Source organism: Podarcis melisellensis (assembly GCF_964234715.1).
Source record: "Podarcis melisellensis genome assembly, chromosome: 13".
NCBI lineage: Eukaryota > Metazoa > Chordata > Lepidosauria > Squamata > Lacertidae > Podarcis > Podarcis melisellensis.
The window spans coordinates 2,617,667-2,634,344 of NC_138545.1; the positions used below are offsets into that span (position 1 = coordinate 2,617,667).

Here is a 16,678-nt window from a genome sequence, read left to right on the forward strand (position 1 = left end):
TTAAATTTGGGTGACCGGCGCACCTTTTGCCCTGTGACCCTCTGCTTTAAAGCCTGACTGCCCCCCTCTGTCCTCTGCTCTCCTCAGCCTTCCTCCTGGGGTACGTCTTGTCCCGAGGCTCTTCCTGCATGGTCTGCGGAGACTACCTGGCCGTGGTGAACGACGAGAGCCCCCCCGAGGCGGAAGATGGCCAGAGGGGAGCCCCACTGTACTGGGCTGACTTGCGGGAGATGTTCCAGAAGTACCTGAATGAGGAGAAGATTGAAGGGACTATCAGGTGAGGTCCTTTCCCCTCACCCCAGAATTGCGGGAAGGACATGGAACAAATTGATGGGGGTGTCGTGGGGCCACGGGACTCCAGGGACGACGGAGTTTCCATCAGAAACAGGAGCAGGAATTACTGTGCCACCATTTGGGTGTTTGCCCGAGTAGAGGATCGGAAACCATACAGGCGAATACGAGTGACAGCCGCTAACGCTTTTTTTGTTGGTGGTGGTGGATGTTACATAGATAATTATTTTCTGGATTGTTTCCGACGTTTCCCTTCCACTGAAATGCTTTGAAGTGAATTGTGAATCACACAATTAAGTACAGTGGTACCTTGGGTTAAGAACTTAATTCGTTTTGGAGATCCATTCTTAACCTGAAACCATTCTTAACCTGAGGTACCATTTAGCTTTCTTAACCTGAGGTACCACTTTAGCACGATTTCTGTTCTCATCCTGAGGTAAAGTTCTTAACCCCAGGTACTATTTCTGGGTTAGTGGAGTCTGTAACCTGAAGCGTCTGTAACCCAAGGTACCACTGTACATTTGTTTCTGCCATAACATAGGTAAAGGTCAAGGACCCCTGGATGGTTAAGTCCAGTCAAAGGCGACTATGGGGTTGTGGCACGCATCTCGCTTTCAGGCCAAAGGAGCTGTCATTTGTCCACAGACAGCTTTCCAGGTCATGTGGCCAGCAGGACTAAACCGCTTCTGGCGCAACCGGACACCGTGATGGAAAACAGAGCGCACGGAAACACTGTTTGCCTTCCTGCCACAGCGGTATCTATTTATCTACTTGCACTGGTGTGCTTTCAAACTGCTAGGTTGGCAGGAGCTGGGACAGAGCAACGGGAGCTCACCCCATCGCAGGGATTCGAACTGCCGACCTTCTGATCAGCAAGGCTCAGTGGTTTGGAGCACAGCGCCACCCACGTCCCCTGCCAATGTATATAGCAAGCTGAATAACACAGTGTTACATGCCACCTCAGTCTTTTGAGTTGTGAGAGAATTGAGGGGTTCCTTCAAGCGCTTATCTAGGGTTTGGTTTCCTTGGAACGAAAGTCATCGGAGACTGTGGTGTCCTTGGGATATGTTGTTTTATTGACACATATATACAACCTGAGCATAGGGTGGAGGGGCTCACAGCAAGAAACCCCAAAAAGATTTTGCTTCTCTGTTCGTCGCAGCTCTGGGTCCAGCACAGAGCAGGCAGGTCTCTGGGTTCCAAACTTAACAAACTACAGTTCCCAGGATTCTTTTGGGGGAAGCCATGTGCTTTAAATGTATGGTTTGGACGCAGCCTAAGTCCCTGTCTCTGGGTTCCCGAGCCTCTTGAGCAGTTCGAATCCGTGTGACGGAGTGAGCTCCTGTCGCTCTATCCCAGCTCCTGCCAACCTAGCATACCAACAAGCGTAGATAAATAAGTACCACTGTGACGGGAAGGTAAACGGCGTTTCCGTGCACTCTGGCTTCCGTCAGAGTCCTCCATGTGCCAGAAGCGGTTTAGTAATGCTGGCCACATGACCTAGAAATCTGTCTGCAGACAAACTGCCTGAAAGTAGAGATGAATGTCACACGCCATAGTCAAGTTTGACTGGATTTAGCAGTCCAGGGGTCCTTTACCTTTACCTAAAGATTTGGAAAAGGGCAGCTCAAATGATCAAGGGGATGGTATCACCCTGCTGTGAAGACAGGTTGCACCGTTTTGGATTATTATTATTATTATTATTATTATTATTATTATTATTATTATTTTACCCCACCCATCTTGCTGGGTTTCCCCAGCCACTCTGGATAGCTTACAGCATATATAAAAACACAGTAAAACTTCAAACATTACAAAACTTCCGGATTTAGGGCTGCCTTCAGAAAGTCATTTTAGCTTTGGGAAAAGGCGTGTAGGAAGCGACGCAATAGAAGTTTACATATAACATAATGCCTGGCAGGGAGAAAGCAGAGAGAGAAACGTTTTCCTTCCTCTGGTAACCCCAGAACTCATGAACAACCCCTGAAGCTGAATGTTGGGAGATTCTGGATAGATAAAATAAAGTCCTTGTTCACGCAGTGCAGAACAAGGAATATCAGTGGCGGCAATGCTCCTGGCTACCAGTTGCTGGAAACCACAGGAGGGGAGAGTGTCGGTCTTGCGTTCGAATCCTGCTTGCGGGTTTCTCACAGATGCCTGGCGACTGTCAAGACAGGATTCTGGGCTTGATGGGCCAATGGCTCTGCTCTTATGGAACATTTCTCTCCCTTCTCTCTGCGCAGAATGATGAGCGAATCCCCGCACCCGCCCGGCTCCCCTCGCCTGGACGCCCTCTCCCGCCACGTCCTCAGTGCCTTCGGCTCCTACGGCCTGGACCACAGCTGGACCGACAGCCATTATGTGGGGCTGCAGCGCCCTGACCGGTCAGTGAAGGGCCCTGGGGCTGGGTTGTTTGGCAAGGGCAGCTCTTTCAGCACCCTCTGTCCTTCTCCCGCAGCCTGCGCCCCAATTTCCTGCAGCGGGTGGACACAAATGGGGTCGTGGTGGAGAAACTGCCGCTGGAGGACCCGGAGGTCTACTGCCCCTACAGCGCTTCTGGCACCGTCACGGTACAATCATTTATTTATTATTTATTGAATTTATACCCCACCTTTTCCTCCAAGGGGCTCAAGGTGGCATGTACATAATCTTCCCCCTTCTTCATTTAATCCCCACAGCAAATCCAAGGGGATTTGAACCCTGGTCTCTCCCAGGTCCTAGTCTGACGCTCAAACCCATGGGTAGGCAAACTAAGGCCCAGGGACCGGATCCAGCCCAAACACCTTCTAAATCCGGCCCGTGGACGGTCTGGGAATCAGCATGTTTTTACATAAGTAGAATGTGTGCTTTTATTTAAAATGCATCTCTGGTTTATTTGTGGGGCATAGGAATTTGTTCATTCCCCCCCCCAAAAAAATATAGTCCGGCCCCCCACAAGGTCTGAGGGACAGTGGACCGGCCCCCTGCTGAAAAAGTTTGCTGACCCCTGCTCTAACCCATGTCCAACATTGGTGTTCCCTGTTGCTAACTTTTCTCTGCCTGAGATAGATAAAGGAGACAGGGCAGGTGGATGGCTTTAATCCTGCTTCTGGCTGCCAGCTGTGACCACAACCAGCAACCCAGAATATCAATACGCCTGTCAAAAAAGATGCTTGCTCTTAAAAGGGAAGGAAGTTAAAAAATACAAAAAATTGGGGTTTTTTTAAAGTATAGATACGTTGCGACCTCCAACCAATTTAAGAACGTAAGAACTTAGCAAACGCCCTGCAGGATGAGGCCATTTAGCCCAGCCTCCTGTTCTCACACTGTTCCATAGTTTTACTCTGCGCTGTGTGAAGAACGACTTTGGCTGTGTCCCACCAGCCAGGGGGAAACCAATCTGGCTTCTCTAGGGAGGGAGTTCCAAAGTTGTCTGGCAGCAGCCACAACTAAGAAAGCCCTCTCCCCGCCAAGCGGGTCTGTGCGGGTGGCAGGACCGAGAGAAGGGCTTCTTCAGAAGATCTCAGGGCAGGTTCATAGGGGAGGATATGGTCCTTTGGACAAGCTGTGCCCCAGCCTTTCCTTTTCACCCTGCTGTCTGTCTGCAGGGGGGCCTGGTCTTTGCCAACTACGGGCGCCGGGAGGACTTTGCGGCGCTGAAGCAGCAGGGAGTGAACCCCCAGGGCCACCTCGTCATCGTCCGGATCGGTGAAATCAGCTACGCCGAGAAGGTGAGGCTGGGCTCCTGAATGTGACCCTCTGCGAAAGGGTTGAGGCCATGGGCAGGGAGTATCATCTGCGGCCCTCCAGATCTGCTTGGACTACAGTTCCCAGTAGCCCAAGGAGGCAGCATAGCCAATATTCCAAGATGGCAGGCGTCTGGTCCCAGAAACCTTGGTGGTGGGGCCACCTGGAAACACCAGATTTCAGGAAAGGGGTCTCCAGATTGAAGGGCGGGAAGGGTGGATGGGGAGACAGGATTCATGAGGTGTAGAATCATGGAATTGTACAGTTGAGAAAGGCCATCTAATTGAACCCACTGGAATGCACAGCTGAAGAATCCCTGACAGATGGCCATCCGACCTCGGTTTAAAAACCTCTAATGAAGGTCCGTATAGTTAAAGCTCTGGTTTTCCCAGTTGTGATGTATGGACCACCTGGACCATCAAGAAGGCTGATCGCCGAAGAATGGATGCTTTTGAATTCTGGTGCTGGAGGAGACTCTGGAGAGTCCCATGGACTGCAAGAAGATCAAACCTCTCCATTCTGAAGGAAATCAGCCCTGAAGCTGAGGCTCCAAGACTTTGGCCACCTCATGAGAAGAGAAGACTCCCTGGAAAAGACCCTGATGTAGGAAAAGATGGAGGGCACAAGGAGAAGGGGATGACGGAGGACGAGATAGTGTGACAGTGTTCTTGAAGCTACCAGCATGAGTTTGACCAAACTGCGGGAGGCAGTGGAAGACAGGAGGGCCTGGCGTGCTCTGGTCCAGGGGGTCACGAAGAGGCGGACACGACTAAACAACAATGATGAAGGGGAGTCCACCATCTTCTGAGAGAGTCTGTTCCCGATATTGAGCTGGAATCGTCTCTCTTGCCCTTTGAATCCATTGGTTTGGGCCCTATGCTCCAGAGCAGCAGAAAGCAAGCTTGCTCCATTTTCCAGGGGACAGCCCCTTAGATACCTGAAGATGGCAACCCTATCATCTCTCAGTCTCCTCTGTTCCAGGCTAAGAATCCCCAACTCCTTCGACCGTTCCTCATCAGGCTTGGTTTCCAGACCCTTGATCATCTTGGTCGCCCTCCTCTGCACACCTTCCAGCTTGTAGGGTAGACCTTTGTGGAAGTGATGGAAGGGGAGGTGTAGAGCGCTGATGGATACAATGGAAGGCGCAGTTTCCCTAAATATTAACACGGCTGTCAAAAAAGATAGCTGCCTTAAAGGGAAAGGAAATGATGGTGCCGTTGGGGGGGGGGGCTTGGGAGAGGTGAATCAGAGCAACGTGGTCTGGGGGCGTGGGCATCCGTTTTCTTCGATTGCCGAGAGGGATTGTTGTGTGTGAAATCAAGGAGGTGCCCATGGTTCTGAAACTCCCAGCTTCTTTTTGTCCCAGGTGGCCAACGCGGAGGCTTCGCAAGCCAAGGGAGTTCTCATCTACCCGGACCCCGCTGATGTCCCACAAGACCCTCGCAAGCTGGGGCTGTCCCCAAACACAAGCATTTATGGGCATGTGAGTACAGCCTTCACTGGGACCGAGAGAGAGAGAGAGAGAGCGAGAGAGAGAGAGATATGGGTTGGGGGCTTAAGTAGAGAGACCCTCCCTGTGGTTCTGGACCATCTTTCCCAGCCAGGAAGCCCTAAAACAGCCCTTCATTGTTGTTCTTTTAAATGCTTTTTATTGGTGTTTCATTTAATACAAAATACAGTAAAATTCAACAATCATTTACCCTCATTCTTTCCCCACACTCTGCTGACGGTTGACTTTCTTCCCTCCCTTCAACAGGTTTTCTTATGTGAGTTACTTTCCCACTGTTTCTTATTGTATCCAATCCTATCTACACCGTAAGATTTATTTCAGTCCTGCCAGAGTCTTCAAATTTCTACAGTTATTATTTATGTGCTTTATTTATTATTTATTTTTGGAATTTTGCTTCCTCCTGATTTCGGATTCTACAGGTCAGTTTTGCAAAACTAAAACAGCCCGTCGAAAGCAGCAGCCCTCTCCCATCGCTGCTCCCCAGCAGCTAGGATACTGGGATAGACTGCTCTTCAATGTGGAGTCTCCCCTTCAGCGTTCCCAATCCTTCTTTCGCACTCGCAGGTCCACATGGGGGCCGGAGACCCCTACAGCCCCGGCTTCCCTTCATTCAACCACACCCAGTTCCCTCCGATTCAGTCCTCAGGACTCCCCTCCATCCCCGCACACCCAGTCAGCACCAACGTGGCCGCCCACCTGCTCAGGTGAGTTGGGCGGAGGGTTCCTCGAGGGGTGGGGTGCGATGGGAAGCAAATTGGAGGACATGGCTGGGGAGGGGGTGAATGCAGTCCTCTGGGGCCTCTCTACCTGGCCCTCGGGCCACGCCCCAAGGCCCAGGCCACGCCCCTTCCCCAGATTTGCCCCGCCTCCTGATCAAGTGCTTTTGCTGTGAACACGCCTCTTTCCTGCCTAGGTGAAGGCTGGAATGGAGTGTGGGTGTAAAGGGCTGGGGACAAAGAAATATTTGGCATGGAGTATAGGGGGCATTATAAGGGTGCAGGTGGCACTGTGGGTTAAACCACAGAGCCTGGGACTTGCCGATCAGAAGGTCAGCGGTTCGAATCCCCACAACGAGGTGAGCTCCCGTTGCTCAGTCCCTGCTCCTGCCAACCTAGCAGTTCAAAAGCATGTCAAAGTGCAAGTAGATAAATAGGTACCACTCCGGCGGGAAGGTAAACGGCGTTTCCGTGCGCTGCTCTGCTCTGGTTCTCCAGAAGCGGCTTAGCCATGCTGGCCACATGACCCGGAAGCTGTACACCGGCTCCCTCGGCCAGTAAAGCGAGATGAGCGCCGCAACCCCAGAGTCGTCTGCGACTGGACCCAATGGTCAGGGGTCCCTTTACCTTTTTAGATGGGGCATTAGGGGAGGGGGCACTACCTCTGGTGAGTGACATGTCATGCACCTTCTGGGGTAGTTTGGCCATCTGTCGGGGATTCCTTAGCTGGGATTCCTGCATTGCAGCGGGTTGGACTGGATGGCCCCTGGGGGGTCCCTTCGAACGCTACAATCCTGATTCTGTGATGGTCTCCGGAATCAGCCTGGGGTCCTGCGGGGCGCAGCATGGGCAGGGGGAGGTCAGGCGGCCAGCTGCCCCAGCCCTCCCGTGAGAGATCGGCCTGTGGATTCACAAGGTTTCTCCTCGCAGGCAGCTGACAGGCCCTGTTGCCCCGCAAGCCTGGAAGGGGCGCCTTCCCGACGTCCCATACCGGCTCGGACCTGGGGGACCCGACTTCCAGCTGCAGCTGGGAGTTCAGAACCAAAAGCAATCCGTGATGATCAACAACATCTTCGGGTGCATCGAGGGTAGATTCGAACCCGGTACTGTATGTGGTTCCCGGCAAGGATTTTGCGGGTGCATGGGTGTTAATGTGGAGGCATAAAGTGCTTAGAACGCCCATGTTTTCCGAAAGGGGAAACGGTATTTGGGGAGGGTGAACTGCGGATCTCACTTAAGGGAGCTTTTCCTTTTCACATCCATCCATCCTGTTATGTACTGAGTTGAATAGGATCCAAAAGGCAGCAGTCTGATTGGTCCTAGAACAACAGGATTCAGAATGCAGCAGTTTCATTGGTCCTAGAACAATAGGATCCAGAATGCAGCAGTCTTATTGGTCCTAGAACAACAGGATTCAGAATACAGCAGTCTGATTGGTCCTAGAACAATAGGGTCCAGAATGCAGCAGTCTGATTGGTCCGCAGGAGCCACCCAATCCAGCTCCAGGTGGAAGTGAATCCGCAACCTGATTGGCCTACAGGGGAATCCCAGAATTAGCCAATCACGTGGGGCCCATTGTGTAAATAATGTATATAAAGCAGATATTTTGGGGGAACTTCCATTCCTCCTCACTACTATGAGCTGAATAAAGAGCATGAAATCCACCCTCGACTCCAAGTATGTTTCACATGCCTTGTTTTGCTAGATCATTATGTCATCGTGGGGGCCCAGCGGGATTCCCTGGGTCCGGGGGCTGCCCGTTCCGGAGTGGGCACAGCCATCCTGCTGGAGCTGGCCCGCACTTTCACAGCTATGGTGAGAAACGGTGAGTAGGACGGCTGCAGGAGGGAGGAGCGGTGATGGGAAGTGCATGGAATAGCCATGTAGCTGTAGGAAAAGATGGCTGGCTTAAGAGGGGTGAAACAAAATATGTGGCTTTGAGGAAAGACCTGATGGGTGGGTGGGTGTGGGGGGGGAGAGAGGCGGCCAAGGAACCTGACTGTTACAGTTTTAAGGAAGGGTATTTTGGAAGTAGCCAAGTAGCATAGCTGTCAACCGTCCCTTATTTGGCGGAAAAGCCCCTTATCCCAGCGCTGTGTCCTGCTGCTGTCCCTTAAATTTCCCGAGTTTCAAAGGAAGCAGCTCCTCTCCCTCTCTCTCTGCCGACCAGGGAGGAGGGAGGCTCCAACTGGGTTGCTTGGCTGCGTTGCTCACCCAATAAGGAGTCTAAGAATGACTGGGGGGTGGAGCTTGCATGCCTTGTGCCGATCAAATCGGCCGCCTTGCCTGGGGACTCGCCTTTGCTCAGCGCTTCCCAGCAGAGAGGGGACGGTGGTTTTCCTTGCTGCATCCCCTTTGCCGGGTTGCTGCGCTGTGGGAACCACCGCTTGAGGCTTCATTTGGCTGCTGGTTGACTAAAAGCCCTTATTTTGGCTGCTGACCCCTTATTTTCGAGGCTGCTGCTCCCTTATTTTCAAATCTGTAAGTTGACAGCTATGCCAAGTAGACGCCTTGGTTCAGCCTCCTTACCCCACATGTGCCCACTTAACTGCTTCAAATGGGTGCCACATAACACCACATCTGTGAGAAATCAATCTTTTAGCGTGGCAGCAGCTACTCTATGGAACTCCCTGCCTATTGAAATCAGGCAAGCGCCTTCACTGGGCTCTTCTTGGCTCCTCCTAGAAACATTTTTATTTAGACAAGCCCATCTAGACATGTAAGATGTCAATATGTGATTTGATTTGTTTATAGTTTATTGTTGCTTTTATCTTTTGAACGTTTCCAATAGTTATCTTTCCTCTTTTTACCGATAATTTTATTGTGGTTTTTAAAAATTATTTATTTGGTTTTTCAGATTAAAATGTTACATTCACATATCCAACATACAACATAAAAACAAGATTCCAAGGAATCTCCTGGGCTTCCCTCCTCCCCTTTGTGGATCCTATCGTTAATCATTTCCTCCTGCATCTTTTAGAATAATCCAAATCTTTTACCTCTCCATTGTATCCAAAATTCACTACTAAACTACAAGTGATATTCCAATCCTACTAATGATTTTAACTGTTTACAATGGTCTTTAAGATAAGTTATAGATTTCCCCCATTCCTTATTAACATTTTGACCTTCCTGATTTGTGATTCTTCCTGTCATTTTAGCCATTTCGGCATAATCCATCTACTGTATTTTTTCCTCTATAAGGCTCACTTTTTCCCTCCTAAAAAGTAAGGGGAAATGTGTGTGCGTCTGATGGAGCGAGTGCAGGCTGCGCAGCTATCCCAGAAGCCAGAACAGCAAGAGGGATTGCTGCTTTCACTGCGCAGCGATCCCTCTTGCTGTTCTGGTTTCTGAGATTCAGAATATTTTTGTCTTGTTTTCCTCCTCCAAAAACTAGGTGCGTCTTATGGTCTGGTGCGTCTTATAGAGCGAGAAATACGGTACTTAATCTGCCCTTCTTCTCTGGTCAGGACTTTATCTTCTTTCCATCTCTGGGCCAATAACATCCGCACAGTCATGGTTGCATACATAAATGATCATTTTCTTGCTTTAACCTACTTTGAGGGTTGTTGCTGTCGTTGTTTTACAATCAAGCGGCATATGGACTTTATGAAACAAATAGTAAGTGACTCGCCATCCCTGTTCTTCCTCAACCGCTTTAGGATTCCAGCTCCGGAGAAGTTTGCTCTTTGCCAGTTGGGATGCTGGTGATTTTGGCAGCGTGGGCTCCACTGAGTGGCTTGAGGTGAGCAGGACACTTGAATGAACTGGGGCTTTTAAACAGAAAAGGGATGCCGGCACCTGGGGTGGGGGGCGGTATTGGGTGGATTTCCCCCCTAAATTGATTTTTGAATCCTGAATTTATTGTTATTCACGCCCTGAGACCGGTTTTCTGAATCAAGAAGGGCGGGGTATAAATTAAAAAATATTATTATTATTATTATTATTATTATTATTATTATTATTCAGAAATCTTGCACATAGCACATAGCACACTGCAATGGAACGTGGCTGGAATAAAGGTCCAAGAATTAACATTTTTAAAATTCTGGGGAGCTTTTCCTTTTGAGCCTGGAGAAGGGGGGAGGGAGAATCTCTCAACTGGGTTCAGCCAGACTCTCTTTTGTGCTGTGCTTTCCAGGCTCCGAATCCAGCGGTAAAATGCACGTTTTCCTCGGGGAAAGCGACAAAAAAATAAAAAACCCACTTTGAATGGGAGCTTTAAAACCTGGACCTTTTGCTAGAAATGCAGCGTGAAAGGAAGTCTGGACAAGCCCCCCCCCATCCCAACCCAGTTCAGGGGAGGGCTCAGCTAAGATCCCTTCATAGCAAGAAAAGGGAAAAGTTGACAGCTATGGATCCCTTCCTGTCATAGAAGGAAGAGTGGCAAGGAGACATTTTTCACAGAATCATAGAGTTAGAAGGCGACCCCCCCCTCCCCAATGCCTTGTCCCTCTTGTGGCTGAGTGGTCTTATTCACAAGTCCCTCCAAGCTCAAGCCCACCTGTTAAATCCTGCTCCTTCCTTTCCCAGGGCTATCTGACGATGCTGCACCTTAAGGCCGCTGCCTATATCAGCCTGGACAACGTAGTCCTGGGTGAGTGGGGAAAGGAGGGGGCGTTGTGGGAAGGAATCCAGCAGCATCCATAAGACCATTGTTGTTGTTGTTGTTTAGTTGTTTAGTCGTGTCCGACTCTTGGTGACCCCCTGGACCAGAGCATGCCAGGCCCTCCTGCCTTCCACTGCCTCCCGCAGTTAGGTCAAACTCAGGCTGGTAGCTTCGAGAACACTGTCCCACCATCTCGTCTTCTGTCGTCCTCTTCTCCTTGTGCCCTCCATCTTTCCCATCATCAGGGTCTTATCCAGGGAGTCTTCTCTTCTCATGAGGTGATCAAAGTCTTGGAGCCTCAGCTTCAGGATCTGTCCTTCCAGTGAGCACTCAGGGCTGATTTCCTTCAGAATGGAGAGGTTTGATCTCCTTGCAGTCCATGGGACTCTCAAGAGTCTCCTCCAGCACCAGAATTCAAAAGCATCCATTCTTCGGCGATCAGCCTTCTTTATGGTCCAGCTCTCACTTCCATACATCACTATATCACTATAACATCATTATACAAGTCCATGGCGCGTTTGGAATAACTGTGTACGGTTCCGGTCGCCTCACCTTAAAAGGGATGTTGCAGAGTTGGGAGAAGTTCAGAAAAGGGCAACCAAAGCAGTCAAGGGCAGGGGTAGGCAAACTAGGGCCCGGGGACTGGATGCGGCCCAATCGCCTTCTCAATCCGGCCCATGGACAGTCCGGGAATCAGCGTGTTTTTACATGGGTAGAATGTGTGCTTTTGTTATTTCAAGTGCATCTCTGGGTTATTTGTGGGGCCTGCCTGGTGTTTTCACATGAGTAGAATGTCTGCTTTTATTTAAAATGCATCTCTGGGTTATTTGTGGGGCCTGCCTGGTGTTTTTGCATGAGTAGAATATGTCCTTTTATTTAAAATGCACCTCTGGGTTATTTGTGGGGCCTGCCTGGTGTTTTCACATGAGTAGAATATGTCCTTTTATTTCAAATGCATCACTGGGTGATTTGTAGGGCATAGGAATTTGTTCATTTTTTACTTCAAAATATAGTCCAGCCCCCCACATGGCCTGAGGGACGGTGGACCGGCTCACTGCTAAAAAAGGTTGCTGACCCCTGGTCAAGGGGATGGGTAAAGTCCCTCGTGAGGAAATATTCCAGCGTTTGGGACTTTTCTCTAAATGAGACCATTGAGCTCCATCTAAACGAGATCACTGACTGAGGCCCATCTAGCTCAGTAATGCCTACTCAGACTGGCAGCAGCGACTCTCTAGGGTTTGATGCAGGGCTCTGCTACCTGGAGACGCCAACCCTGGACTAAGCCTGGGCAGAGCTGCTGCTGAGCTACAAAGGAGCAGAGAGGATCTTGCCTTTTGCAAGTGGGGAGATTTGAAGAAAGGAGAAGGAGGCCGGGGAGATAAGAGGGGCAGAGATGTGGGGAGGAGAGTCTTGATGCCGGTGCTCAGCGTCTGTCTTCTCTCCCACCCTCCAGGAGACGACAAATTCTTCGCCAAGACCAGCCCTGCACTTGTCGGCCTCATCGAAAGCATCATTAAGCAGGTAAGCCCAGCTCCCCCACCCTGCCAGGACTCTGGGGTCTGGAGCAGCTGGACTTGGGGGGAGGGGGCTCCAGGGTTCCCAGGGAGGGGGGCAGGATGGGGAGGGGGGCACGGCAGATGAGTTATGGGGTGCCTGGGATGGGATGGTGGTAGGGAGCCTAGACTCCTAGGTTTTCCGAACAGCGGTTCAAGATTTATAACGTAACACGGTGGACATCCAGTGGAGTTGAGCGCTGGAAGATTCGGGGCAGGTAAAAGGAAGTCTTTCTGCGAGATTAATTGGAAGTCAGTTTTAAATTTCTTCTCTATAAGTTTTATAATTGTGTTCAGTATCAGGAGCATATATGATGATAATTCTATTAATCTTCTTGCATCTTATAGTGTGGCAGTTTGTTTGATTTTTCTGTTCTTTGTTTAATTGTATGTTTGTTTACTTGAATGTACATCTGTTTTCTCATAAATGTATTTATTTTAAATTAATAAAGAGGTATTTTTAAAAAAGGAAGTCCTTCTGCATGCAGCACAGCGTTAGACTGTGGAACTCCCTCCCACAGGATTTGAAAGAGGATTGGGCAAATGCATGGAGAAGGAGAGGGCTAGCAATGGCTACTAGCCAGGATGGCTTTGCTGTGCCTTCACAGTTGGAGGACACGATGCTTCTGAATCCCAGTTGCTGGGAACCACAAGAGAGGTCTCTTGTGCTTGGATCCTGCGTGCAGGCTTCCCATAAAGGGCACCTGGGTGGCCCTGTGAGAATAGGATGCTGGGCTGGCGGGGCTGTTGGCCTGATCCAGGAGGGCTTATCTTATGTTCGTAGTTACCATATACAGTGGTGCCTCGCAAGACGAAAAGAATCCGTTCCGCGAGTCTCTTCGTCTTGCGAAGGCAAACAAGAGGGAGGCAAACAAGAGGGAGGCAAGCAAGAGGGAAGGGAGTGTTGAAAGGAAGCAGCTGATCGGTAAGCGATCGGGAGAGAGATAAGGGAGGCTAGAGGAGGCTGCCTGGGAGGGGGGAGGTGAAAGCCCATGGATCCTCAGGATTTTTGCATTGGGTCACCCCAAATTCACCATCAGATCACATGTCTGTGGCCACAGCATGAACCACAAAAATCTTACATCCACTGTTTCGTTCAGAATATTATTTTTTTCTTGTTTTCCTCTAAAAACTAGGTGCGCCTTATGGTCAGGTGCATCTTATGAAGCGAAAAAATTTATAATCTACAGGTTCGGAGGAAGGCAGGGTTGACCCCTTGCCTCCTGATCTCTTTCTCTCTCTCCTGCAGGTGGACAGTCCTAGCCGCAGTGGGCAAAGCATCTTCGGCCAGGTGACCGAACAGGGTCAGCGCTGGGAGACGGAGGTGTAAGAGCTCACAGTCTTGGTCTTTGACTTCCCCTTCCAACCCTTCTTGCTGTTTATTTACTTACTTATTGCATTGATATCCTCACAACAAGCCTGTAAGGTAGGTCAAGCTGAGAGGGAGGGATTGGCCCCTTAGGTCACACTCAGTGAGCTTCATAGCCTAGAGGGGGAATTCGAACCCAGGTCTGCCCCTCCAGCTGCTCCTCTGAGCTTTTTTTCAGCTGAGCCGGGGCTGAGCCCTGATATCTGTCTCAACGGTTGGGTCTGTGTTATGTACTGAGTTGAATAGGATCCAAAAGGCAGCAGTCTGATTGGTCCTAGAACAATAGGATTCAGAATGCAGCAGTCTGATTGGTCCTAAAACAATAGGATCCAAAATGCAGCAGTCTGATTGGGCCTAGAACAATAGGGTCCAGAATTCAACAGTCTGATTGGTCCTAGAACAATAGGGTCCATCCCTTCATTTCCCTTCTACTCTTATTTACTTTTTTAACAGCTTTATTCTTATGCTCTCCTTTATGTCAGAATCCGCCCCCTTCCCATGGACAGCAGCGCCTTCGCCTTCACCTCCTTTGGGGGGGTCCCTGCTGTGGAATTCTCCTTCGCCGAGGTGAGGGTCCCAACCCGTTTTGTTTCATCTTAGTGGGGAGGAACAATTGGCTGCTTGGGAACTTGGAGGGAACACCGTGGTGTGGAAGGTAATGGCGAGCATTTACAGTAATAATCCCTTTTCACACTCACGGAAACCCAATGAATCTGAATGTTGGAAGATTCGGGACCGATAAAAGAATCTTCAGAAAAGTTACGGGATTTCAGCAGGAAATGCCGATTGGAAACGAAGCCCCAAAAATGTCCACAGTTACAAACAGCATTGAAAGCGGAGTTGTGGTCTGACTGCCCCATTAACATTGTGAGCACAAGTTGTCCTGAATGCGGAATAAAAAGGATCTCTAAAAAATAGGGAGGGGAGGCGATACGGAAAACGGTTCTTCTTATTCCTTACTGCCACTCACTGCTAATTTGCAAGAGCAATCTCACTACCCTCTTATGTCCCTAGACCAGCGGTTCTCAACCTGTGGGTCCCCAGATGTTGTTGGACTACAACTCCCATCATCCTTGAGCTCTGGCCTTGCTAGCTGTTAGTTTCTGTTCTTATCACTGTGCAGCTGCGTGGAGTCGCAGGACTCTGTTTACATTCCAGAGACCTTCAAGTCTCACGGGAAAGGGAGACGGGATGTGGCGTTAGTGATTTCCTGTTTCCTTTGTTCAGTTGCTCTCTGCTTTCATAGAGAGAGGATGTCTTTTCTGTTCTGCATAGTTTAGAAATAAAACTCTTTACTATGTAGCCCAAACCTCTCGTCTCTTCCCTGTGCTGGGAAGCCTGCTGGATAGAATGTGCTTGAGGCCTTATCAAAGGCTCAGGTCATTAAACACGTTGGAGGTGATTTCAAAGGCTCGGCTCAGAATTGGATATGAATTTGCTGAACTAATTTCCAAAAGGGATACAAAAAAGGGAGATGTGAGGAAGTCAGGAAAATAAGCGAATCAAAGAGGAGGAATTAAAAAGAGGGATTTTGTGTTTTCTTTTTTTAATGTGCTTTTTCTTTTCTTTTTTGTTTTTCTTTTCTTTTTCTAAGGTAAATTTCTGAATTTTTTTGTACTTTGTAACTTCATATTTTTGTGTATGTTTTTTTCCTTTTTCTGTTTGTTGTTATTCTTAAAACTTAATAAAATATCATTAAAAAAAAAACAAAAAAACAAAGGCTCGGCTCAGGGGAAGATGAGGCCTTATCAGCTTGGCCGAGCGGAGTTCCGACACTCGCTAGGGGTGATGGGAGTTGTAGTTCAACAACATCTGGGGACCCACAGGTTGAGAAAGGCTGCGGACACACACGCACCTCCCCACAAACACAGTAGCCCCCCAGTTCTCCACTTCCTGGAGCTTCACCAACACCCCTTGACCTCAAACTGGTTCTCTGCCCGCAGGACTCCCGCCGCTACCCGTTCCTCAACACCATGGCAGACACTTACGACAACCTCAACCGCGCTCTCTACGGGCGCCTGCCGGCCGTGGCCAAGACGGTGGCCGAGGTGGTGGGCCACTTGCTCATCAAGCTGACGCACGACCACCTCCTGCCCCTCGACTACTGGTGCTACGGGGACGTCCTCTTGGAGCACATCGCTCGCTTCAACGAATACACGGCGCTGCTGAAGGTAAAGCCTGCCTTGCACCCCTCCCCGGAAAAAAACAACAAAACACCCCGTCTTTTAAAAGGCTTCAACCTCCCCGCTTGCTTCCACCAGAGCCGAGGGCTGACCCTGCAATGGATGTACTCGGCCAGAGGCGATTACATGCGCGCGGCGGACAAGCTACGCAAGGACATCTACAGCTCCGAGGAGCAGAACGAGAGGCTCCTGCGCATGTATAACGTCCGCATAATGCGGGTGAGGCGAGGCAGAGGCGTGGGGCGGACGGAAAGGGGGCTGCTATTTGTCCTAATCTCTCCCCCACCCACCCTGATAGTATGGATATTCCCTGTGTAAAGGAGGTAAAGGGACCCCTGACCATTAGGTCCAGTCGCGGCCGACTCTGGGGTTGCAGCGCTCATCTCGCTTTACTGGCCAAGGGAGCCGGCGTACAGCTTCCGGGTCATGTGGCCAGCATGAATAAGCCGCTTCTGGTGAACCAGAGCAGCGCACGGAAACGCCATTTACCTTCCCGCCGGAGTGGTACCTATTTATCTACTTGCACTTTGACGTGCTTTTGAACTGCTAGGTTGGCAGGAGCAGGGACCGAGCAACAGGAGCTCACCCCGTCGCTGAGATTCGAACCACCGACCTTCTGATCGGCAAGTCCTAGGCTCTGTGGTTTAACCCACAGCGCCACCCGGGTCCCTTTATTCCTTGTGTATGGCCCATGTTTAGTAACCTAGAGAAAGGAAGGGAA

The 16,678-nt window shown here is 50.0% G+C and overlaps 1 protein-coding gene and 1 long non-coding RNA gene across 5 annotated transcripts in view; both read left to right on the forward strand.

The window, feature by feature from the left end:
• The window catches only part of LOC309355954, a 33,769-nt gene that overhangs the window by 12,194 nt on the left and 4,897 nt on the right, over nucleotides 1-16,678 (forward strand). The gene's annotated exons all lie outside the window — the stretch shown is intronic.
• Nucleotides 1-16,678, forward strand: part of TFR2 (transferrin receptor 2) — a 28,876-nt gene that overhangs the window by 8,025 nt on the left and 4,173 nt on the right. For all 4 annotated transcript variants that reach the window (XM_081886787.1, XM_081886788.1, XM_081886786.1 and 1 more), the window contains 15 exons: nucleotides 88-277; nucleotides 2,535-2,675; nucleotides 2,750-2,861; nucleotides 3,879-4,001; nucleotides 5,384-5,500; nucleotides 6,092-6,231; nucleotides 7,174-7,346; nucleotides 7,949-8,068; nucleotides 9,906-9,988; nucleotides 10,777-10,840; nucleotides 12,306-12,373; nucleotides 13,655-13,731; nucleotides 14,257-14,341; nucleotides 15,718-15,945; nucleotides 16,036-16,176. In XM_081886787.1, coding sequence (XP_081742913.1) covers nucleotides 88-277; nucleotides 2,535-2,675; nucleotides 2,750-2,861; nucleotides 3,879-4,001; nucleotides 5,384-5,500; nucleotides 6,092-6,231; nucleotides 7,174-7,346; nucleotides 7,949-8,068; nucleotides 9,906-9,988; nucleotides 10,777-10,840; nucleotides 12,306-12,373; nucleotides 13,655-13,731; nucleotides 14,257-14,341; nucleotides 15,718-15,945; nucleotides 16,036-16,176 — 1,862 coding nt within the window. The remainder of the gene's footprint in view (nucleotides 1-87; nucleotides 278-2,534; nucleotides 2,676-2,749; nucleotides 2,862-3,878; nucleotides 4,002-5,383; nucleotides 5,501-6,091; nucleotides 6,232-7,173; nucleotides 7,347-7,948; nucleotides 8,069-9,905; nucleotides 9,989-10,776; nucleotides 10,841-12,305; nucleotides 12,374-13,654; nucleotides 13,732-14,256; nucleotides 14,342-15,717; nucleotides 15,946-16,035; nucleotides 16,177-16,678) is intronic.